The sequence below is a fragment of the Cebus imitator genome, unplaced genomic scaffold, assembly GCF_001604975.1.
Source record: "Cebus imitator isolate Cc_AM_T3 unplaced genomic scaffold, Cebus_imitator-1.0 Scaffold177, whole genome shotgun sequence".
Lineage (NCBI taxonomy): Eukaryota > Metazoa > Chordata > Mammalia > Primates > Cebidae > Cebus > Cebus imitator.
The window spans coordinates 3,683,337-3,709,466 of NW_016107492.1; the positions used below are offsets into that span (position 1 = coordinate 3,683,337).

Consider the following 26,130-nt stretch of genomic DNA (forward strand, 5'->3'; position numbering starts at 1 on the left):
TTATGCACAGCACCAAATTTAGAGAATGTCCTGTCTTGATGATTTAGGTTCTGTCCTTAATGGTTGTGAAATATATTTTAAAAATTAAAAATTATTCTATTTCAGAATCTAAAGGTAAAGAACATTCAATTTTTGGCTATTTTAATGCCATATTGTAGGTTGTTCTGTTTTGTTTTTGTTTGTGCTTGATGCTTTTTTTTGCTAAATAAAATAGAAAAATATCCACCAAGATTACCTCTCAAAAAAAGACTTTTTTTTCAAAAGCTATACAAGATACTTTCAACTCTAAAGATATTTTAATATAATTAAATTTTAAAACATAAGTGAAACTGGAACTGATGGTAGGAGATTTAAAAAGCAAAAAATGAAAGAGCTTATTTTAAAAATGAGCTTCGCGCATCTTGCTCTAGGGATTTCCTTAAAAGTAGGAAAAAACATTTCTAGTGCTGTTTATAATGGTTTTAACGGAAGGAAAGAAGCAGCTACTCTCATATGCATTTGTACTGACAGACAGTGATATCCCAGCCATGGTTTAGTTATATACAAATGAGGTCCCTGAAATCCTATATAAATGGTTTCCCATTAAAACAAGCCAATCAAACAACCTGAGTACCTCTCCTGTTCAGGCATGTTGTTAAGAGAACATGGAGGCACAATATATAGCCCCTGCCTCCAAGGAATCACAATAGAGGTTAGGGTATGACATGAATGTTAAAAAAAAAAAAGAAATTATATGAAGGAAATATAACAAATACAAGAACTAGTATAAGAAAAAATGCATCTCCTGAAACTCAGTATTTCGGGGTTGGTTATTTTGCGGTTTACTGGTAGAGGAGCTGGGCTTACAGGATGGGTAAAGTTTGTAGAGAAATAATATAGATAGATTCTCAATAATCTTTTTCTTCTCCTATATTCATGGAAGGGAGCTGTGATTTTTTTTTAAATTATGCACTAAAATATCACTAGGCCCTGAAACAAAGGAGCAGAAGAACTCGTGAAGAATAAGTCAGATATTCAAAAGAAGGAGGACTGCATAGTACAATTTTAATATCTGCAACACTAAATAATTTTTAACAAGGAAGCAGATTTCCAGCCCTGCCTATCCATTCCTGAAAACTGGGCATCATGTTTAGTTACATACAAATAAGTTTCCTGACGTCCTGTATTAATGGTTTCCCATTAAAACAAGGAGGAATTTAGTCCTGATTTCCTAGCTTACACTTTCTTTACCACTTGGCAAAACTACATGGTGAAAAAATCAGGTATCAATATTACTGCATTCACTGTCTCCTCTACCACCCCTGGGAAATCTCTAGAATTACACGAGAACAAAACAAAACAAATAAAAACCTATCCCTGACGTGACTTTAACTTACATGAAATTGCCTTTAACGGTATATGTGTTCGATTGCTGACATGCCTGTTTTCTTTGTCCACCGGACTGTCAGGCTCCAAGGGGAGGGACTGGGTTTCAGAATCATAGTTCCTAGCATCATACTGCAGAGCCATGCTAGGTATTAGAATACAGAACTAGGAAACATATAGATGCTTGCCACCAACCCAGTCCAACTGACAGATACTTTCCCCCCAACAAACTTCTCCAGGATTTTGTTTACTATGAAGAACATTCTTCTATGTGTTATACTTAGTTTGGTACTCTGAAGCCAATTAGATTATTATGAGATTATTCACAAGTTCAAGGACTATGATTTATTCACTTTTTATGTCTTTCATACTGTGTAGTACGCAAGCAGGTACATGGGATGTACTTGTTGATTTTATTTTAGTTTTTATTTTTATTTTTTTAGAGATAGGGTCTCACTCTGTCACCCAAGGTGGAGTACAGTTGTGTGAGCACAGCTCATTGCAGCCTTGAACTCCAGGACTGAAGGGATCCTCTTGCCTCAGCCTCCCAAGTAACTGGGAACCACAGGAGCATGGCACCATGCCCAGCATAGATAGATAGATAGATAGATAGATAGATAGATAGATAGATAGATATAATAGTTACTGGGGTCTCTCACCATCTTGCCCAGGCTGGTCTCAAAATCCTGGTCTTAAGTGATTCTCCTGCCTTGGCCTCTTGAAGTATTGGGATTATAGGCATGAGTCACCATGACCAGCCATTGGTTAAATTTACGTTAAACGTTCTCTCCTTTTTACATTTTCCTGGGCGCAAATTTACTCATGCCTGACAATGGCAACCACTTTAAGGATGAAAGCACTGGCTTTAACCTCACACTCAGATTTAAACATTGTTTGGAATTAATAATGGAGAGCATTGAGACTAGATTAGAGAAGGCTTCTGAAAATGGAGGGCACATTTAGGCTTGCCTAGCTGTGTAATGAAGCCTTGCATATGATATTCTGTACCACCGGCTAATTCCCTCTAATGATTGGAATACCTATTAAGAATTCTCTGAAATAAGGGCTTAACAAACAAATGGCATTTATGAGGAAATATATGTTTTTAAAGGACTGAAGAAGCATTTTAAAAGCAGCAATACATAATGAAAAATATCCCTGAACCAATATGAAAGGTGATTCAAGTCTTTTTGTTACAGGTTGTTCTGGAGTCCTGTTAGGAATGTCATAGCTACAAGTAACTGCTTGGTTTGGCTCCAGCAGATGGAGGGTGGAGGATGGAGGGTTGAGGAGAAACCTCAGTCATCTGCTTCCTAGCTCAACTTTTCTTTCTCTGTGTGTGTCTCTTCTCCCTTCTTAAATACTGAAGTAGCATTTAACAACCAATATGCTAAAGACCCATTCTCCTTGAATTTTTGTTCCAAGAGTGCTAATTTTTTTGTCTCATTTAGGAAATTCTATTCACTTATTTTTTTTTGGCTTGGGCCTTATAGCTTTCTATATAGAGTATGTGACTGAGATTAAAAATAGAATCCCAAAAATTCACAGATTCAGGGACCATGGGATTAAAAATCAAGCAAATAACTATTCCAAGGAACATAAGCCAGACCCCCTGCCTTTCCAGGATTGAAGCTTAATGCCAAACATGTTTGAATTACGGTATTACAAGTAAAGTACTCTGGGGTCTTAAGAAATGAAAAGCACTTTTCAAGTAGAAAATGGTTTTATGTTTTTCCTATAAATATTTGGACAAAGCTGAATTCATATGTGATCATCAAAACAAACACACCGGAACCACTAGAAACAGATGCATCTACAAATGGATGAATTCCTTAAAAAGTTTTTTTTTTTATTTAATTTTTTAAATTTTAATATGGAGGATGAAAATCACCTACAAGACAACTATTCAGTAGCTCTTAGTGGCAACCGTAGGCAAATCTTGGGATTTGAGAACTTGAAAAGATACCAGGAATTAATTAATTTTCAGTCTTGATATCATACTGCTGTGTTATATGCTACAAGCTAGTAGTTGCTAATTAATGATAAAGTAATGCCATTTGTAAGGGATTTGTTTATTTATAATTAAAGTTGATTTAAGGTTATTTTCACTTAAGTTTTGATGTGTTCCCTTGAATGAGGGAGCCAGGATGACATTACAGTCAGTGCACTCTTGGGCTAACTTGCAGTCAGTCTTATTTGGCCTGTGTGTCTTGCCACAAAAGAGAAAAACAAACAAGATTTGAGAACTATTACTCCAGTACAACAGTTCTGCTTCTCTTCTCTGTGGGTTTTGTTTCATGGCTTTTTTTTTTTTTTTTTTTTGGGACAGGATACCTAGGTTAGAGTACAGTGGTGCAATCATGGCTCACTGCTGGCTCAGCCTTCTGGACTCAAGTGATCCTCCTGCCTCAGCCTCCCAAGTAGCTGGGACTAACATGCCCAGCTATTTTTTTTTTTTTTAAGAGATGAAATCTCGCCTTGGCCTCCCAAAATGCTGGGATTACACGAGTGAGTCATCACACCTGACCCCTCATTGGCTCTTTCAAATGCTTGTCATTCTCTCAGTTTCATCTCCAAGGTCCCAGGCCTCTTTTATTCTCCTAAATGTCTTCTGAAAGGCAATGATGTGCTCTAGCTCCACTTAAGTACCATGATTTTTTTTAAGCTGAATTGTATGATAATTTAACAACACTCTCTTCTTTTTGCTTTCAATTTCTTTCTGGTGAATCTGAATTTCGAAAACATTCATCATTGCCTAGAGATTCAGATTCTCATTTTAACTGAGATTTGGAATCCCTGATAATGCACTAAAACTGAATAAAAGCAAAATTTTTTCAGAACTCCCATCTCCAGGTCTTCTGAAAACCATGAGGTTTATAACATTTTACATAATTTAGGTGTCCTCTGTGAAATTTCAAAATATCTACATTTTAACAAGTTTAATCTATATGTTGAAGATTATAGAAATTATCTATTGCTTATAATCTATGTACAAAATAGCACTAAAATATAATAAAATTAATTTAAGACATTGTTTTTGCCTCCCAAGAAACATACAGACTAGCTAGTCATATTTAAAAAACTTGAAAACAATTCATAATAGAGAACATATAAACATTAGATAAGAGCACATGCTTTGGAGTCACAAAAATCAGGGACTGAAACTTGTCACAAACCTCAGTTTCCACATCTGTAAATTGGACTTAATCAAAAACCTATTTTAATGGAATTATTGTGAAAATTGACCTAACACCTTCTTACCTGATACAGACATTCAATTAACCAATTCAATATATATCTATATCAATCTATACATCTACACATATCTATACATCTACACACGCACTTTTTTTTTCAAACACTTAAACAGTGATTTGATAATTCTGTTATTAAGAAATGAAGGTTGCATGTTCCATTTAACTAGTGAGAAAAATCAAGCTCAAGCTTAGCTGGATAGACAGGCTGAGTTAATTAGTACTCCTTTTCTTATTTTCTTCCTCCTTCTCCTCTCTTCTGTCCTCCCTCATTTCCTCCTGCTCTCCATGTTGCATGATAAGAGAGAGACATCATCAATATCTCAGCTCAGCGACTGCCTATCTCTTCTAGGAGAACGCAGACATTCGGCCAGCTGCCAGCTTCTGCCTCCAAGATTGGGGACAATTGCCCACTCTGTGCCCTGGCGGCCAAATCCTGCCAAACAGTGGCAGATGGTGTCTTCCCCACAGATCTTCTACAAGTCACATGGCAATTGGCCTGGGTGAATGTTCCAGCCCCTTCGTGGTTGGTCTATCCCAGTCCGCTCGCCTTTTCCACTCCCTCCCCCACTCTGGCAAATAGAGCATAGACTTTTAATCACTGTCACTTTTTCCGTAATCCCCTCATTGGGAAAGAGAGTTTTTAAACAGTAGATCTTTTTATTTGGTTTTGGTTTTTGAACTACACAATCAGACCACAAGAATGGTGTCAGCTGCTCTAGTAACACACAACTACAACATAAAACATGAAGAAAAAGCACCAGTGCCTGCAAAATATATATATATTATATATATATATATATATATATAAAATATATATATATATTATATATTTATATATTTTATATATATATATATATATTCTTAATAATCTTTTTCTTCTCCTATATTCATGGAATGGAGCTGTGATTTTTTAAAAATTACACACTAAAATATCACTAGGCCCTGAAACAAATTCAGTTTTTTTCTCAACTTCCAGCCAGTTTCAACATTATTGCCCTCTCTCCAACTTCAGGGAAAGAAAATGGCCCACATCCAGGTAACTGAGGCAGTGAGTTCTGCTGCTCATCATAGTCGCCATCATCTACCAGCTTTTTGGCATTCCTACCTATCCCCAAGCCAGACACATGCCCAAGTGAACAAAACTGAATCTAAGAAAAAATAAAAATGCAGAAGTCATACTCAGAGAGCTAGAAGTTTAACACATATAACGACATTGCTGTAAAACTATTTGCGTTCAGAGATATTTCTAAAAATGAAAACAAAAACCCTGTTCATGTTTTTTTTTAAATCTCCCTTTTCTGTATTTCTGGGTAATTTAATAAGATAGCACCATAGAGAGTCTCTAAGATGATCCTGTCACTTTCCTAACAGCAAACGCCACTCTAGCCCCTTCTCTAGTATGATCTTAGTATTGTTTTCTGTTGTCTTTTTCTTTCCTCTTGTGCCTAATGGGAAACAAATATCCACCTCTCTGGTGCCGAAGAGGGGAAAACCTCCTGCGAGTGCTTGGTTTTTTAAGATTTTTCTGAAAGAACAGCAAAATGGTTATGTGAAAGGGACCCTGCATTTGCTATTTCACTGGCTGGTAACTTAGGGCAAGTTATCTTGACATGAAACTTCAATTTCTTTGTAAAATGAAGGAATACTAGTCCTTAACTCATAGCATTGTTAAATAAAATTATAGAACACAAGCACTGTTAAATTAAAGAATATGATAATGAACAGAATGAATACTCAAAAAAGTTAGCTTTCATTACTGCTCTTTTTTGCATAGGGAATCCGTGTTTCTGGGATAGTATGGGACTATTGACATACATCTATAAGATAACAGTGTATTGTTAAATAATCTCTGAACTAAGGAGGATAGCAAGTGAGGTAGGAGCTTGTCTCATGGTAGAATAGGCCATAGGTTACAAAAACATGCAAAGAATGACATCATCTTTCACTCACACGAAGGAAAGAAGGACGAAAAGAGAGATGATGAGAAATAGTCATCACATTTCATTATTTTTTTATTGAGTCTAACCACAAACAAGCACACAGTATATGATGGTAAATAAAACAGATAAAAGGCAGTTAAACTATTAAATTCAAAATAGAAAGTTCTGTGATAGGTATGAAAAAGACGACTAATAAAGAATATCGGCTGGGCGGAGTGGCTCACTCCTGTAATCCCAGCACTTTGAGAGGCCATGGCAGGTGGATCACTTGAGGTCAGGAGTTTGAGAGCAGCCTGGCCAACATGATACAACCCTGTCTCTACCCCAAACACAAAAATTATCAGGGCATGGTGGCATGCACTGTAATCCCAGCTACTCCAGAGGGTAATGCAGGAGAATTGCTTGAACCTGGGAGGTGGAGGTGGCAGTGAGCCAAGATGACTGCACTACTTCGGCCTGGGTGACAGAGCAAGACTCTGTCATCCCTCCCCTCAACCAGAAAAAAAAAAAAAAAAAAAAAAAAAAGAATATCCCAGATCGGAGGTAAGTACTTTCAGTAGAAGTTCTCCTCTGAGAAGAATGCATTTAACTAAAGATTTGAATGATAAGAAACAGACCAAAAAAACAAAACAAAACAAAAAAAAACCAAAGGCATGGACTCCGTAAGGAGGATATCCAACATGCATGAAAGGCCTTTGATCTGAAAAATCTTCAGACATTCCTGAGCTATGTGGCAAGCCTGTGTGGCTGCATCATGGGAGCAAGGGGCAATGGGGGATGGGATCCTGCAGGCTATAAGACTGAATGTGGAGTATTCATGATATGGAGAGTGTGATGGGAAACTGTTGAAGGCTTTACACAGCCAGTTAGCGTACTTTAAGATGATCTTTCTGTTGGAGAAAAATGGACTCTAGAAGAATTAAGTGCAGAAATCTAACAGAAAGATCATGTGGTATACATGAGAATGAAGAAACAGGAGATAAAACAAAACAAAGTAGAGATATATTTTGGAAGCAGAATCAGTCCCACTGGTTGATGACTGGATATCAGGTGTGAGAAAGGGAGAGAGGATGCAAGGATAATGCCCTGACTTATGGCAAGTCCTAAGCTTTTCATTCAGTTAAACTCATATTGACCACTTGAAAACGGAAATGCATAGAAGAGGTCTGAGTAGACTCAAATTACAAAGGCCTAGTGCACTAGGGAGTCAGGAGAGAAGGAGGCAAGCAAGAAGAGAGCTGGGTGGTCCTCTTGGCCCAGAAATAAAAAAGGGGCAAGGCCATGGCAAGAAACTCAGTCAACAGAGGAGTCAGGTGTGGCATGGTCTCTAAATGCTTCTTTTTATTTTCAAGGCTTTAATAACAACAAAAGGCAATCCATGGTGTTCTCAGACTAGAGCTTGGGGATCCTCCCTCCGGCTTAAAAAGACAGCAGGCGGCAGACAAGAGAATTACTGAAAATTAAAGAATGAGACTTTTTAAGAAACATGCCTGGTCTTATGCCATCTGCAGCTGACTCAACCAGAGGGAGAAAAACTCATAATTTTAAAAATTAAAATGATACCAAGACAATCCAATGGGAAAAAAATACTGTGTTGAACACATGATCCTGGAAAAGCTAGACATTCCACATGCAAAAAATGAAGTTGGATTCCCTTCTTATGCTGTACACAAAAAGTTAACTCAAGGTGAATAATAGACATAAATGTAAGAGCTAAATTATAAAACTCTTAAAAAAAACATGAGGATAAACCTTCATGATCTTGATTTAGGCAAAGCCTGCTTAGACATGACAGAATGTGATCAAAGACACAAGAGATAAATTGGATTTCATCAAAATTAAAAACTTCTGTGGTTCAAGGACACTGTCGGTAAAGTAAAAGAGCAACTCATGGGACAGGAAAAAACATTTGTAGGTTTTATATATGACAAGAGGTTTGTACCAAGAATATATAAAGAACTCTTATAACCTGACAATAAAAGAAAAGTGAAAAATAGGCCAAAGATTTTGAAAAGACATTTCTCCAAAGGAGATATATGCAAATGGTCAAAAGCACATGAAAAGATAGTTGATATTAATTTGGATTAGGGAAATGCAAATAAACCACAGTGAGATACCACTTCCTACCCACTAGGGTAGCAATAATAAAAAAGATAGCTGCACTTTGGGAGGCTGAGGAAGGTGGATCACCTGAGGTCAGGGGTTTGAGACCAGCGTGGCCAACATGATGAAATTCCATCTCCACTAAAAATACAAAAATTAGCTGGGCATGGTGGCAGGAACCTTTAATCCCAGCTACTTGGGAGGCTGAGGCATGAGAATCACTTGAACCCAGGAGGCAGAGGTTGCAGTGAGCCAAGTTCGTACTACTGCACTCCACCCAACATAAACCAAGCACACTAGGAACGGCAGTAGTATTCCTACTTATACTGACAAAATCAAGAAAAGTTAATACTAATATAATCGAAGAGAATATGGAAGAGTGGAAAGAGAGCTAAGAGGAATGCTGCAAAGTATGAGCCATCTTCCTTCCTTTCACTGTAGACCCTTTACACTTATCCTTTCAATACAAATTATACATGGTTGGTGTTAGGATTCTATGCTTTTTCATATTTTCAAATAAGTGAACTGAATGAGAGAGTGAATTTGCAAATGTCATGAAAGTGAGCACATGTAACAGCTCCAGTGTTCAAATAGTTGAAAAAGTGCAATATTATCATCTCCTTGCTGCTCCCAATTATTTTGAGCAGCAAGAACATGGCAGTATTGCACTTTGCATGGAGACTGTATTTTCTGCCGTGATTAACATACTGAGCCATTCGTGCTTGGCTCCTTCTGTGTAATTTAGTCAGTGACCATTAGACTGAGCCCACAGCCAGTTTGCTGCCTATAGTTTCCCATGTACAATTAGTTCCATTAGGAGTCACCCCATAAGTAATATGGTAATGGCTCTGAGGCTTTGTGTTTCAGACTGCTAATGAAATGGCACGCTTACTTCCAGGAGATACAGGAGATATTCATCTCAAAGGAAGCAGAAATCAAATCCAGTAGAGTCTACAGGTTAACAAAGGGCTGAGCAGAATGGGTGAATTTTACATCTGAGTACCAGTTCACATTCACTGGGGAGAGGGGTCACTTATGACTCAGGTCAGGGCATTTAGAGAAGGAAGGGTATGCTGTCATGAAAAAAAAATATTTTTTTCACCAGCACACAGACCATCTCATTCTTTTTCTGCTGAGTACCTTCACATCAATTGATTTTTACACATCCACGAGGGGAAAGACCACAGAGAAGATGTTATTAAAACTTATCATTGGATTCAAACACATTAGAAATAATGAGGTGTCATTAAAGAAGGTAAGTTTAGGACAAGTTAGACACACGATGGTAGACTAGTGGGATAATTTATCCTAATTTATACAAATCACCATCCTCACTTGGTTAACACTAGTTTACATTCACATACATTGTCTCATCTGTTAGTTCCACAGTATAACATCAACTTAACTGTTAAGGAAGTGGATGCCACAGGAATTAGAGGAATTGCCTAAGAGATACAGCAGGAAAAAAAGTCTCTAATCCTCTACCTACTTACTAGTTTTGTAAGTGCTCAATTGCTTCAAAAAAGGACTTGATTGGTGTTTCCTAGAGAATTCAATGGAACTCTAAGTGATGTTTATTGGGATGATAAACAATAGTTTCTCAAAAATAAGAATTTGGGCTTTTCCTCCCTTGCTGTGTAAGGATAGGCCGCCATCATGAACGACACAGTAACTATCTGCACTAGAAAGCTCATGACCAACCGACTGCTTCAGAGGAAACAAATGGTCATTGATGTCCTTCACCCCAGGAAGGCAACAGTGCCTAAGACAGAAATTCGAGATAAACTAGGCAAAATGTACAAGACCACACCGGATGTCATCTTTGTATTTGGATTCAGAACTCATTTTGGTGGTGGCAAGACAACTGGCTTTGGCATGATTTATGATTCCCTGGATTATGCAAAGAAAAATGAACCCAAGCATAGACCTGCAAGACATGGCTTGCGTGAGAAGAAAAAGACCTCAAGAAAGCAACGAAAGGAATGCAAGAACAGAATGAAGAAAATCAGGGGGACTGCAAAGGCCAACGTTGGCGCTGGCAAAAAGCCAAAGGAGTAAAGGTGCTGCAATGATGTTATCTATGGCCGTTGTGGATTTTTCACGAGAAGCTTAATAAACTAAAAACTTTCATGTGTCTGGTTGTTTGAAAAAAAAAATAATAATAATTTGGCACATAATATCTGGCTCATTGCTGATTCTTACTAAATGTTGATTAACTTAACCAGACTTTGAGTTTGAACTGAATCACAGAATCAGTGTAGTACTCAGGGATCCCGATTGGTAACCCCAGAAGCTACCCATTTCTACCTTACACCAACTTCCTGTGCCTGCCTGCCTTTCTTCCTTTCTCCTTCCTTCTTTTGTTCAATAAATATTTATAAATGGTTGTGATGTGTCAGGCAGTTTGATGTAAGCTGGAAATAAGATGATGAGCAAAACAAAGTTCTAGTTCTCATGGAACTTACATTCTTGAGTGAGAGTCAGACATTATTTATATGAGAAAAATGGCAAGAAGTACAGATCATGGGCCTTCAAAGAGGGTTAAGATATCTTGGGAGGTAGGATCAAGTTTCCCTGAAGAAGTAACAATTGAGGTACCATTTAAGAGATGAGTAGGAGTTATCTTATGAATCTTGGAATGATGGAGAGGAGCCATTCTACAAAGAGGGAACAGAATATATAAAGGCCTGTGGCTAGCATGATGCATTGCACATTTGAAAAACTCGAAGGAAGTCAATGTGGTAGAGTTCAGAGAGCAAGAGAGAAAAAGAAAATACATCGGGGATAGTTATGGACTATAGCCCTGAAGGCTGTGATAGATTTTTTTTTTTAAATAGGAGGTGACTTGATCAGATTTTAATATCAAAAATATCACTGTATATGAAAGCTCTATTTTTTAATGTAATATTTTATAAACCTAAAACTGCTCTAAAAAATTAAGTCTATTAAAAATATCACTCTGGCTACAGTACTTGGGAGAGAATAGAGCAAGGGAAGAGTAGAGTCTGAAGACAAGCTAGTAGAATATTGCAGTGATCCAGGACAAAGAGGACAAAGACACTCCAAGGTGCTCTGTCATGACGAGGTAAGGGAGAAGAAGAGAAACGAGTAATGGTGACTAAGAGACAGGGACAATAGAGTAGGATGAAAACTAGGAAAGTTAGTGTCCTAAGGGCCAAATGAAGAATATGTATCCAGAAAGAAGGAGTAATCAACTGGGTCAAATGATTCTGATTGGGCAATGATTATGAGGATTAAAACGTAATCAATGGATAAAGAAAAATCAGTTGCCATCAATGTCATTTGTAAGAAAAAATCTGGTGGAATGAGGGGACAAAAGTTGATTTGAACAAAGATAAAAATTGGAAAGAGTGTGATATAGTTTTGTCGCAAAAAAAAGAGTGAGGTGCTGCATGATGGGAGAAGTGTGGTTAAGAGATGATTTTTTTTTTTAACTCAGAGAACTAATAGCATGATTATATGCTCATATTTTTAAAACTTTAGTATGCATGAGATTAATTTGTTTTAAAATAAAAATATTAATATACTCACACCTGTAATCCTATGAGAATACAGTATAGGAGCCAAAGTTACATAACAAGATAAAAACAGTGCAATCAATAGATTATGGTTCCTGAAAAGGTGAGAGTGGAAGGAATTCAAAGATAGATGAAGAACTGGATTTAGGAAGGAAAAGGGACAGTTGCTATGTAATAACATATATAAGTAATTTTGTATACTTATTACTAGAAAATTGGGGGAATATCCATTAAATTAAGTAGGCAGTAAGGCTATGTGTGGGAGAGAGGATGATAAAAAATAAAATACAAAATAAACCAATTACTTAAATAACAATGGATTTGCATCAGTTATATCCAAAGTGGAATGACTTACTTGGCTTTCAATCAAAGAACCCATTATGACAAATCACAGCCCAGAGATTAGAGCGAAATAGCCCCCAAGCACAGTTCTGTCATTATCTCCACTGTGATTCTGGTAAGCAAGTGACACATCAGAAATAATGAGTCATGAGAAGGACAATGTGATTGTTGCTAAAAAAAAAAAAAAAAAAAGATCCTTGAAAAAAGATCCTTGAATTATGTCATGTCCCTGTACTAATTGTTTTCCAGAAGCCTTAATTGCCCGACTTGACACCCCTTGTTCCTGTATATCCTAAATGACAAGTTGGTAATTCACTACAGAAGGTTTGGGCAACTGGTTAAGATGTATCAAGTGCTCCCTTTGGCTTTCTGCCTCCGACTAGATGCATAACAGTAATATTTGAAGCATTAGTGTACCACTTTTAGAGAGAAGTTTGTCCTCAAATAAAATTAGCCATCACTTAAAAAGAGAAAAAATAAACAAATAAGGATAATAACAATAGCACTAAGCCTACATGTCCAATCTATTTCCTTTGGGCAAAGTGATAAAAACAAAACAAAAAGCTAAGAGTAAAATTAAGGAGAATTTTAAATCCAAGGTCAATTTTCAGGAGAATAGATAGATACACAGTATTTGTTCTTTCCCTGGGCAGCTCTCATTTTTATTTTCTGTGATTTTAGTTAATGCTTTGGTTGCTAAATCACTCCACTTTTTAAATATTTCTGGAAGGAGTAAGCAGAGTTTGGATTACAGTGTGGTGAACAAATAGCAAGGTCTGATTTCTGCTTCTTTCTTTGAGGAGTAGGATGGAGCTCAAGCAGTCAGTCACAAACATGAGGGAAGGTTTGCCTTCTAAAATAGAAAAGCCTCTAGAAGAACAGTTTAGTCTCATTTCCCTTTTTATTTTGATATGGGCTTATTTGTGTTTTCTCGAAATACATACAAGGAAGTCCAAACCCCTAGTACCACAGAATGTGACCCCATTTGGAGACAGGGTCTTGAAAAAGGTAATTAACGTAAAATGAGGTCATGACAGTGGCCCTAATCCTATATAACTGATGTCCTTATAAGAAGAAGAGATTAGGACACAGAGGGCATGAAGGGAAGACTGTGTAAAGACACAGGGAGAAGAAGATGAGCCAAGGAGAAAGGCCTCAGAAGAAACCAACCTGACTGACACCTTGATCTTGAACTTCTAGCCTCCAGAATTCTGAGAAAATACATTTCTGTTGCTATACTATCCAGTTTGTAGTACTTGTTACAGGAGCCCTAGAAAGGCAATAAACACACTAAAGCTTCTTTCTACACACTCCCCTTTCTTGTGAAAGGCACAGAAAATGTTATTTTAAAAACAGTGCTAATCCAGCAGAAGTTCATAGAAAAACTTTCTATATAGGACCAGAGGATCCTTAAACCAGTGCCCCTTCATATTAACAGTCTAGTGACTATCCTACAGAATCAGTGAAGCCTATAAGATCCATAGCTGGTTGATGCAATTTGAATTTAATACAGAAGTTTGAATTTTTGTTTATCAATCCTATGTTTGAAATACAAGCATTTGAATAGCATGGGCTAATGAACCCATAAATGAATAGGCAAATAAAGGTAATGTCCAGTTTAAAGCCAGGAAATCTGACAGTCTCAGGGATGCATTATTGGGCTGCAGATGGTCCTTGGGGTTTTATCTTTTGAAATATTCAGGACCACTTCATCTCAGTTTTCTGTTAAAAAAGAAAACAAAAGCAAAAGCATTCCTTGGTTCCCTGAGAGTTGGCATAGGTCTCAGTGATATGCCAGTGCTCTCCTGGCTACAAGCTTATCTCTCACTCTTAATTATCAGCAGCCGTTTTGCTGCACACTCATTTTCATTTTCCTCATCTATTCCTTTTCCTGTGAAGTATGATTCCACTTTCTCATTCCGACATCGTTTCTGACCTATTGGTTGTTCTCTCCACTGGTCATTGACTCACCCAAACACACTCTTTCTGTGGCTCAAAGAAGCCCTACCACAGACAAAGAACTGCTGGACAACTTCTATTTGTAATAACAGCAGCCGACATTTGTTTAGTACTTTGCTATTTTCATAGCTTGATTAGGTTGCAAAGCCCTTTTCAATTATGGTATAAAAGAAGCAGGTGAACACAAACAGCCTGAGAATGCATAATCAAAACCATGCCACAAAGAATAATGGGAAAGATCACATTTATTTCAGCAGATAACTTCCTTATAAATAGCTTCTGTTTTCAAAGTAATAAAAGACACTATTGGTATATTAATGAAGGATCAAGAAAGAGGAGAGTATTTTCTATTATTAAAAAATTGACACATAATAATTGTACATATTTATGGGGTACTTAGTGTTGTGGAATACATATAATATATAGTGGGTAATCAGGCTCATTTGCATATCAACCATCTCAAACGTTTATCATTTCTTTGTGGTTGGAACATTCAATATCCTCCATCTAGCTATTTGACACTATAATATATTATTGTGAACTATAGTCACCCTACAGTGGCATAGAACACTAGAACTTTTTCCTCCTATCTAGTTATAATATTGTCTACTTTTTAAATAGTGTAGAGTCTGAGAAATTAATGAACTTCTCTAGAATCCAGTCTCATGAGGCACTAGGAAAAAGGCCAGTAAGTTAAATAACCGAGATCCAGACAGCTCTAATTTTGACTAATCCAATATGATCAGTCCATCAGTGATAAAACTGCAGTCTCATTTATTCATCAATTCAACAAACGTGCATTAAACATACACTATATGACAGCACTCTGCTAGGCATTAGGGATAGAAGCTGGTTCTCTTCTCAAGAGCTTCCAATCTAATAAGGAAGGAAGAGAACACAGACAAGGCAAGAACTGAACGAAATGCAGAGTATACTGACTCTTAAACCCATAACCCCATTTCTTCTTGTTGTCCTTATTTATCTTAATTCTTAGATATTTGGCCTCAGAGGAGGGTAGTTAATAAACCTATCCATATTCCATTGGTATAAGAAGGCTGTAGCATGTGGTGGTTTTGTTGGCTCAGATGGGTGTGAAGCCTGGTTTTAGCACTTATAAAAAATGTAAATTTGTACCACTATTTTACCAATGAGGACAGTAATATCTAGCACAAATGGAGTTATGTGAATATATATATATATATATGCATGCCTAGCCTCTCTTTCTCTCTGTGCAGTTATATTAAATGAGTCATTGTATATAAAGCCTGACATATATCAGTACAGGGCCTGACACATATTTCAGTAAATATTAAATATGAATATTATGGAAGCATTTCTCATAATGATGCTAAAGGAAAACTGGTGCGGTTTAGGGGTAGGGAGATGTTAATATTTGAGTGGTAGGAGAAATAAACTACCCCTGTAAGAAGATAAGCTTAATTTTTTTTTTTTTTTTTTACTCACAATTAATGTATTGTTATTTTCTCTGAGTTACTTAGAGCTTTAAGATACTAACGCAAGCTGGGTGTGGTGGCTCCTGCCTATAATCACAGCACTTTGGGAGGCTGAGGCAGGAGGATTGCCTCACTCAGGAATTTGAGAACAGCCTGGGTAACATAGTGAAACCTTGTCTCTACAAAAACAAAAATATTAGCTAAGCATGGTGGTATGAGCCTGTGGTCCCGGCTACTACTCAGGAGGCTGAGGCAGGAGGATCACTTGAGCCCAGGAGGTTGAGGCTACCGTGAGCCGTGATTGCACCACTGTACTCCAGCCTGGGTGACAGAGTGAGACCCTGTCTCAAAAAACAAAACAAAACAGCAAATGTACATCATATAAAGGACAGCCTAGAAGACACTTTGAAAATATTTGATCTTGCAAGAGTTGCTTCCGTCTCAGAATATTTGTATATAGTTCCCTGAACTTGTGTGGACTGGACAAAATATGGGAAATGTTTTTCATGCTAGGGACATCAATCTCCTATTAGTGGTATTCATAAAGTCACATAAGAGGCTTCAGTTATGGTCAAAATCTAGAATTCCAAATGAACTAAGACAGTGTTTAAAAGAGAAGATTTCAGTTTAGTCACTAACACTTTTAAAGTTCAATGTGATTTAAAGAATAGATATTATTCAGAGACGGAACTTCTAAATAAAAATGTTGGCAAATAGTTCCTGAATCATGATTTTGAGGCAATGGGTAATGCCATGGCCTGGGGAGACAGGCTGTCTCAGAGTTCTAATTCTGGCTCTGGTGGCACCAGTGGGGATTAGTGATTTATATCAGTATTTCAGCTTCCTTTTCATAGGTTTGCTTTTTTTATCTAGCCCAGTGGTCAGCAAACTATGCCCATGGACCAAATCTGGTTCACGGTCTACTTTTTGCATTTTTAAGTGGTTGGAAAAAATAAAAAGGATAATAATATTTCTTGATATTTTAGAAGTATATAAAATTCATATTTCAGTGTGCATAAATAAATTTTATTGACGTACAGCCACATCCATTTGTTTATGCTACCATAGCAGAGTTGAGCGATTGTAGTGAAAACCTTATGATCACAAAAGCCTACAATATTTACTCTCTGGATCTTTCCAGAAAAGGTTTGCTGGCCCCTGATCTAGTAAATAGTGATGGTGACTGGATCAACATGTCTACTAACACTCCTCATAGGGACATTTCACAGGAGAGGATCATAGGATCACAGTGTCCATCAGTTCGTAAATGCCCCAAATGTCTGTTGTTTGAAATGACACTAGCTAGAATTTCAAAGGATTAAAAACATTTTAAAAATGTTCTTTTTACCATGCAATAGCTTCTTTCAAGTGCACATTTTAATGTATTTTAAGTAGGAAGGGAATTCTGAAACAAAAATCTCAAAAACTTTTAAGTGAAAGAATACATAGTAGTTAATACATGCTGTTTTTACCAATGCATTTATTTAGTTCATGTTTAGAGCTACTTGTGTATATAGAATTATGTTTTCATACCATAAGCAACTCCTACTCACATTCTCTAAATGATTTGCACATATTAAAAAAAAAAAAAAAAAAAAAAAAAAATCAAGCTTCAGGGCTGCCTACAGACTTAGGCAGACAGAAAAAGAGATTGTCGTAGCTGCTTTGGGGTAACAAATATAATTGCATAAATTTTAACTTACAGAACTAACACAAAAAGGAAAAAAAAGTTAAGATAAAGAAAGTGTTGTAAAATTAAATGCCTAAGCAGCATATTGAACTGGTGATCAAGAAAATGACCACACCTCATGCTAAAACTCTATAAAATATCCTTACATTTTCATATAAAATACATGCCAAATATTGGCTTACATTTTCAAATGACAGCAAGTTAATGTAGCCAATGACATTATTTATTCAACCCATAAGGAGTCACAAATGCAGACATGTATGGTAAACTTTTATTGCTGTTGTTACATTAAGGTCCTAAAAACTAAAAATCTGGCCAAACTTTTTTCTTTCCCAGAGACACCCATGAATCTCTCTCATAACTATTTATTTCTCAGTTGGCCTATTACATAACACAGCTGCAATAACCATCTAAGTAGGTTGAAGTTTTACTAAATTAAAAATTTTACAGCCTCCAGGCCCATGAAATGTTCTATCCAGGAAAGTTTTTTTGTAAATGTGCAAAATAGGTCTGTGGAGTTACACAATCATAGGAACAGGAGAAAGAACAACTGAATCAGAGAGGTAAAAGTCTAAAAATGATTGATACACCAGATAATTACAAATAACAATTTATGCATACATCTACATAGATAAAATAGATAAATGCATAGGAACATAGACACATTAGCTAAAATAGAGATAAAGAGTGAGGGCACTTGATAGAGATAATAGTCTTTGGTCCCCAATATCAACTATTATTCTTATGCTACAGTCAATTATTACGTTTTAGGGAATCTCTGAAGTCCTCAAAAGTGTGTACAATTTTGGAAGGTATTTGCTTTTTTTTTTTTTTTTTTTTTTGGCAAAATGAACAATACATTTATTAGATCTTTTCAGCACCCATGCCCTCTAATTTTTCCTCTATCTCCTAAGAAATCCTTCTGGAAAAATAATTCAAAAGGAAACATTTTAAAAAATTGATCCTTCTGGGAAAAATAATTCGAAAGGAAACATTTTAAAAAATTGAAATGTACAAAAGTAATATGTAATTGTCTGAGGATATTGGAAATAATTAGTATAGTTGTGGCTAACGGTAGGATAAATAATGCTTTTTTTTTGAAGGGCCTGGTTTTGTTTCCAGGCAGACAAAAATCACTTTAGATTGCCCTTCAAAATTTATCTTATTTTTTTCATAGCTACTCTTTCATTCCTCATCCCCACGTCTTTTCTTTCCCTGGAGAAAGGAAGAGGAAAGAACACCTCCTAGTTTTAGTTATTATTCATTTTAGACACTGGGTCAGATGGAGTTTTTAGGGTCTAGAATATTGACAATTGCCCTTGAAATCCATGATGAATCTTTGCTTTGTTGGTGGACTGAGTCCCAGCATATGATTAATATCAGGTGTGTTGGTTGGTGGTGGGACAGTGAGCGATATCTTGGCCAGTGTGTGCAGTGAGTTTGTGAAGAAACTGAGAACAATTTCAGCAATGTGTGCTTGGCAATGAAAGAGAATTGGGTCTCAGAGTGTAATAGTTGTCTATGGGAAAACACTTCATACATAGAATCCACCTTTGTTACCTTTATTCCTAAGAAGGAAGATCACTGCTGGAAAATGTTTCTCCCTGCTTTTTCATGATAGTATTGTTGTGGTCTCAGAAGGTGCTTTCAGAAGAACTGTAAGTGGGTATCTCTATCCAATGCCTATATGTATTATATAGCGTATTAGAAATAGCTGCTAAAAAATAAAAATGTCTTCTCTTGTCGAGTGCCAAAATTCTCATTCTTAATGAATGAGCATAGAAAGATACCAGTACATCCATTTCAGTTCAAAAAATAACTTCACATGTATTTCAGAAAATAGGCTCCAGGCTTTTTGTTGTTGTTGTTTTGTTTATGTTTTTGTTTTTGTTTTAAAACAGAGTCTTTCTCTGTCACCCAGACTGGAGTGTAATGGCACTATCTCGGCCCACTGTAACCTCCACCTCCCGGGTTCAAGTGATTCTTCTGCCTCAGCCTCCCAAGTAGCTACGATTATGGGCACCAGCCATCATGCCCAGCTAACTTTTGTATTTTTGTAGAGCTGAGGTTTCACCATGTTGGCCAGGCTGGCCTTGAACTCCTGACCTCAGGTGATCCACACCTGCCTTGGCCTCCCAAAATGCTGGGATTACAGGCATGAGCCACTGGGCCTGGCCTCCAGCTCACTTTTTTTAAAAAATTAAGATACATGCAATGTTATTTTGACTTCTTGGAACTTTACCTATAAATTAGTGATGTGTATATATATATATATATATATATATATATATATACACACACACACAGGAATACACACACACACACACATACACACAAAAAACCATCCCAACACACAAATGTAAATATACACTCACTACTTAGTTTTCGCTTTTTAAATTTTAAGACAGAGTCTTGCTCTGTTGCCCAGGCTCGAGTGTAGTGGTGTGATTTTGGCTCACCGCAACCTCCATCTCCCGAGTTCAAGCAATTCTCATGCCTTAGCCTCCTGAGTAGCTGGGATTATAGGCATATACCATCATGCCTGGCTAATTTTGTATTTTTAGTAGAGACAGGGTTTCTCCATGTTGGTCAGGCTGGTCTTGAACTCCCAACCTCAGGTGATCTGCCCGCCTTGGCCTCCCAAATTACTGGGATTACAGGCATGAGCCACTGTGCCAGGCCTAGTGTTAGCTTTTTAACCTCGATCAAATTACTTCTCTGTGCCTCAGTTCTGTCATTTGTAGAATGAAGATAATGACATTGCCTACCTCACAGAGTTGTAGTAAGGATTAAATAAAGGGATACATGCAAACAGCCTGGAACATTGCCTGGAATAGGGATGTCTAAAAACTGATAAGGTTCTAGACATTATAATGGATACTGTAATACTCTATTTAGATCCCAAAGACTGGTATATTGGTTGCTAAAGGTACAAAGAGATTCTCAAGGTTCTATAATGTAGCAAGAAACAGCCTCACCTAAGTTTATCTGTTTCTCTCCTCCCAATCAATGACTAGCTGGCACCAGGAAACAAAGCCCAGTACCTCAGTTTGAAGCAATATTGTGAGGGATCCCAGCCTCTCTGGGGACTTCACTGGATCAGCTAAGACCTCAGTCGCTATGGTGTTGTGGGGCAGGTGTTCCTGTTACATCCTGCTTTCCTCACTTCCTCACAGAAAAAAATATCTTCAGAGAACCTTTCCCATGACAACCTAAGGTCATTCTCCACCAGAGTGGTTCCTGGACTCCAATCTAAGATTATAGAGAGTTATAAATAAAACGTTTTATCCCCATTATTCTAGGATTGCAGCTAAGGTCCACCCTCCACTTCCCCAAAGAGGCTAAAACTCCACATTCTAAGTTGAAAAGACCAATGAAAATTGTGCCTAGCCACTTTCCTGCTGGGTTTACTGAGAGAAAGCATTTCCGAGAACCCAAATGGCCCTGACTGTTTTGAGGGGCAAACTAGAAAAAAGGAAGTGATACTTGGAGAAAGCAGTTTTCAAAATAAACACTATTTTTTGAGTGAGAGGACTAGAAATTCTCCCAACCATCAGAACAAGAGTACTGCTGGTAAATGTTGATGTGTGCTAGAACAATGACCCAGGAGTTCTCCAAGTCAGGGACTCATGATGGCCTCTGAAGCTTGGCAAGCCACTGACCTTGCTGGGCACTGAGGCTGATAACCCATGGAGAAAATTACAAGCCAAAGGAGGCAGTGACAGTGGAACAGCCTGCATTTCCCTTACATTGCAGGCCAGGGTACATGAGTCTCCTAGTTGCTGAATAAACACAAAGCAAGCAGCTGGCCTTTGAGCCCTTTTGGTGTATCCCATCCAACAGGACCATCCCAATGCCAGGAGAATACTAGCACGTGGAATGGATTTCTAATTCCAGAGACACTGAAAAATCCACAAATGCACCCATGAAAGATGCAGTTTTAGAGAGGAATGTTTGTAACGACCAGTCAGTGTGAAGGGACTATGCCCTAGCAATAGCATCTGTGTAGGAAGATCTCTACCTTCTTCCATCTGTCTCTTGGTCTCATCATCAGAAAGGCAGGCAGAAAAGTAGGAGAGGAAACATGTGAGTTTCTCTCTACTTTAGCCACTAGAGTGACAAAGAGGTCTTTGCTGCAACAGGGGCAAAAAGGTCCTAAGCAACAGGAAATAGGAGTTCAACATAGCAGAGTGGGGGCAGTTTCATATGATTGAGATTCCTCCATAAGCCTGGTAAATATATGCACTTCAATAAATATTTGTTTAGCACCATGTGTTATGCTATGCTATTCCCAGGTGTTAGGTATGCAGTATTAAGCAAGAAAGATGTGGTTTCTAAATATATGGAGATACATGCAGTCCTCCTTTGTCTTATTTTGCCTCTGTCTTGTCTGTTACTTTGTCATTTTATTTTTCTCTCTCTGAGAGACTTCTCTCCTAAGAAAGCTATGGGATCATTATTCCAGTCACTACTATTTATTTTTTAAAACATTGCAAGGAAAACTCAACCAGAACACATTTAGAGAAGCAGAGACCAACTGCATGCTCTTTTTTCAAGAATTGTTCATTAAAGATTTGCCAATCTTTCTTTCTAAACCACATTTCTGAAAATCCTGGCCCTTGGCCATAAAAGTTCACTTAAGTCTAAAATTTGGCATGTCTGACAGAGAAGCCTTCAAATTTGCCAATTTGGCTGATATCTCATTGAATAACAAACAGAGATAGAAAAAAAAATTGGAGGAAAAAATGTGTAACTCATGGCGTTATTGAGAGAGATAATTCATGTCATGGGCTAATGAATCTATAGGAAATTAACCCTAAAATATAGTAGATTTTTTTTTCAAATAGGTTTTTACAAAAGCCTAAAATATGCATGGAAATATAACACATAAACAAATATAAATAAGTAATATACAAAGACCTGAGGCTCTAAATTTTTTTGAAAATTCTTGTGTTTTATTATTTTTATATGATTATTCCTTGGTTTCATAGGCTATTTCAGCATAAAGCAAAAGCAAAAATAAAACAAAATAAAAATTCCTGCTTATTGGCCTGGCACAGTGGCTCACTCCTGTAATCCCAGAACTTTGGGAGGCCAAGGCGGGCGGATCATGAGATCAGGAGATTGAGACCATCCTGGCTAACATGGTGAAACCCCATCTCCACTAAAAACACAAAAAATTAGCCAGACGTGGTGGCACACACCTCTAGTCCCAGCTACTTGGGAGGCTGAGGCAGGAGTTGAATCTGGGAGGCAAAAGTTGCAGTGAGCTGAGATCGTGTCACTGCACTCCAGCCTAGGCGACAGAGTGAGACTCTTGTCTCAAAATAAATAAATAAATAAAATAAAAATAAATAAATAAAAAATTCCTACATACATATAGATACATATGGATAAATTGTAAGAACACACAATGCACTTGTGGATAAACTATATTCGTAACAAACACACAAACCTGTATGTATGCATATAGCACTAGAATATATGGCAAAGAGTTTGCTAGAGGCTTTTGTTAGTTTTGTTGGAAACCATTATGGCAGATGAGATTAAAATATGTAATCCTCTCCTATTCAGTGATACACCCTGGATAGTTAGGCTTGATTTAGCTATCCGTAAAGACAGACACTTGGGTCTGTAAGCATCATCTTTATGACAGATTTTCCAGAGTGACAATTCAAATATATTTTTAAAATTAAATCCAAATTTTATTAAGGGTTTCAAGTTAATACTTCAAATTTCTAGAATGGAATGGAATCATTTTGGAACTGGAAAAATGGCATAAACACTGACATCCCCTGAAACTTCAATATTACAAAGAAAATTCTTCTGCAAAGAGAAAGCCGATGTAGACTAAATATGTTATATGAGGATCTGCTGCCAGGTAGGCCCATAGCCTGCAGAGGGTTCTGTACACGTTACCAACCACATTTCTGCAAACTTGCTGCCTCCTGTTCATTCTGGCAAATGAAAACACTCTGTTGTAACTTTCCAAATTCTCACGTTAAACAATTACACAATTGAAAAAATTGAAAAATATTACCTTTTCATTCCCATTTGCAAAGATAAATTGTTATGCTATCCCTAAATAACCCAAATTTTGCAAATATTGATAAAAATAATCCAATTCAGATCCCACATTATCATACAAGTGCAGAAGCATTTGCCGAGAAATGCCATCCTGATGTCAAAGGCCCACCAATAAAGCCCCAGTGGCCAGGATTAATGACACAGACACTGATTCTCTACGTAGTGCTTTGTGTTTCCAGCTCTTTCTTCAAAGATACATTTGGAACACTCACACTCCATAAGATGACTTAGAATCATACAACTTAATTTAGTAGCTACTACATACTGTATTAATAGTTCAGGAAGCATCATTTCAAATGACCTACTCACATACTATGTTTATCTGAATAATTACAGAAGCAAGCTTGAATTTCCTACAATTTTTTTTTGAAAGGACAACCTTCAGATTCCATATTACACAATCTTAAACTTCTTAAGCTTTGCTTATCAAAAGCCATTATGTCATACGCACTGCATGGGAAACAGATGATTTAGAATAGCAATGTTGGAGGAGAGGTTTTATCCATTACTTCCTGGTCTTGAAGACATGGCTCTTTCTAAAACAGTATTGAAAATATCCATCTATATTACTTCAGAACTTCTTCACCAAAAGATGATACCTCCTTGCAGCTAGCAGACTGAATGGAAAAGTAGACCTCTAGCATTATTGGAGATACAGACTCAACCGTCAGTTTAATATAATGCTGATTTAAAAGCCAACATGCGCTATTGTTTGAGAATAAATCGGAAAAGAAATTTCCTCTACTGATACTTCAAAGACTTTGCAACATCTGGAATCTGGTTCTATATAGGGTATTCCACTAAGAAGTAAGAATAAAAGGATTTAATAAGGCAAATAAGATTCAGGTTTCTTACAATATGTTCTCCCTGGAGGGAAACAAATAACACATTGCATCTGACTAACCTTTCCGCACTTCAGCTGCATTAATTAACATTTAGTCATGGATTCCATCATGAGCCAGATGAACTCAGTGCTACAGCTGTTTTCATCGAGAGGAAAAATATGCTTTCCCATTTTAGATTCCCAGCATTTATAAATATGGGGAAAAGACATTTTATTGACTGCCTTTGTAGCAGCATTATCGATAAGAACTCCATATTACTTACCCAAATAAATTCACATCCACCCTAGACTGTGATCAAATCAATATCAATATTACATAAACTGGGTCAGCCAGAGTCAATACTATAAAAACCAGATTCCTACTTCCCTTTTTCTTACACTGAGGGATAAGGAAAGGTTGAAGAACTGATCAAAGAGGTAGATGATGGCCTTGGAGGAATTGTTACTGGGTTAGGCAAAGATTTTAGTGGAGATCGGGTACACTAAAAGGAATGAATACAGACGACTAGGAAAAACTAACAGATGTTTCAGAAGTTGAACTGCAGGATTTGATGTCTTGGCAGAGCTGTCATTGGCTCTACCACAGAAACACGTGGAAGCGGCTGACTGAGAGCAAAGCTGAGGTACAGAACTGTAATATTTGGTCAGTATTACAAGTATTAAGTACTAAGAGGTTTTTTGTTTTGTTTTGTTTTTTATAAGAAAATCTCCTTTAAAATGTAACTGTGTGAGGAAATATGTCAGTGACTTCACTGGGCAAAGCATTCGACCTATAACATCTTGTCAAATTTTATATCACAAGAACACTGTGAAATCAAATTTATCTCCAATAGTCCTGAGCAAATACTGTGTCATGGCTTCTGGTCAACTATGGAGTCTCATGGACAAAGGGAAATCCAATAGTTATGTGGTCAGAGTATGTGTGTGTGAGTGCATTCATTTGTACTAATATATGAATAAACCTGCAGTCATTATGTGTGTCAACACTAACCAAATTTGATACTTGTGTCCTCAAATTAAGGTTCTTAGTCATGGCTCAAAAAGAATGAAACCTGCCTGACCTACCTTCACCTTTAAAAACACAGGAGGACAATAATTTAATCAGACTAGGAAAATATCTTACCTGGAACTACTTCAAAAAGGAACTTCCCTGGGTTCTCTTCATTGCAGGGATGCTCTAAAACTTTATTTCCAGGCAGAAAAATGGTACCCTGTAAACACAAATACACAAACATCAACATCATCAGATAGCAAACATCAGATATCATCATTATAATCAGTGAATATCTAAGGTGTATCTATAACCCAGTATATAGTAAGATGCATCAGACTCTTTTATATTCCCAATAATCAAAAATTATATGCCAGAATCATATTCACTTAAGATTAAAGAAATACTTTTTGAGCATCTAATATGTATAGGACTAATATGTATGTTAGCTGCTAGGTTCATCTTAAGCACCAATATATTAAACACATTCTGTGTGCCAGAAATTTTACTAAGCATTCTACCCACATCATATTATTTAATTGTTAGTGTAATCTTATAA

General features: G+C 37.0%; 2 protein-coding genes across 2 annotated transcripts in view; one reads left to right on the top strand and one right to left on the bottom strand.

Moving 5' to 3' along the window:
- Positions 1-25,791, bottom strand: part of ARHGAP24 (Rho GTPase activating protein 24) — a 270,266-nt gene extending 244,475 nt beyond the window's left edge. The window contains exon 1 of the mRNA XM_017545161.2: positions 25,704-25,791. The gene's annotated coding sequence lies outside the window, so the exon portion shown is untranslated. The remainder of the gene's footprint in view (positions 1-25,703) is intronic.
- On the top strand, positions 10,307-10,793 carry LOC108315702 (40S ribosomal protein S24-like). The gene has a single exon (XM_037744513.1). It carries the CDS (start codon positions 10,322-10,324, stop codon positions 10,721-10,723), a length of 402 nt encoding a protein of 133 aa, XP_037600441.1. The 5' UTR covers positions 10,307-10,321; the 3' UTR covers positions 10,724-10,793.
- Positions 25,792-26,130: the final 339 nt, after the last annotated feature.

Coding starts and splice junctions, on each gene's coding strand:
- LOC108315702 (XM_037744513.1), top strand. CDS start 10,322: ATGAACGACACAGTAACTATCTGCACTAGAAAGCTCATGACCAACCGA.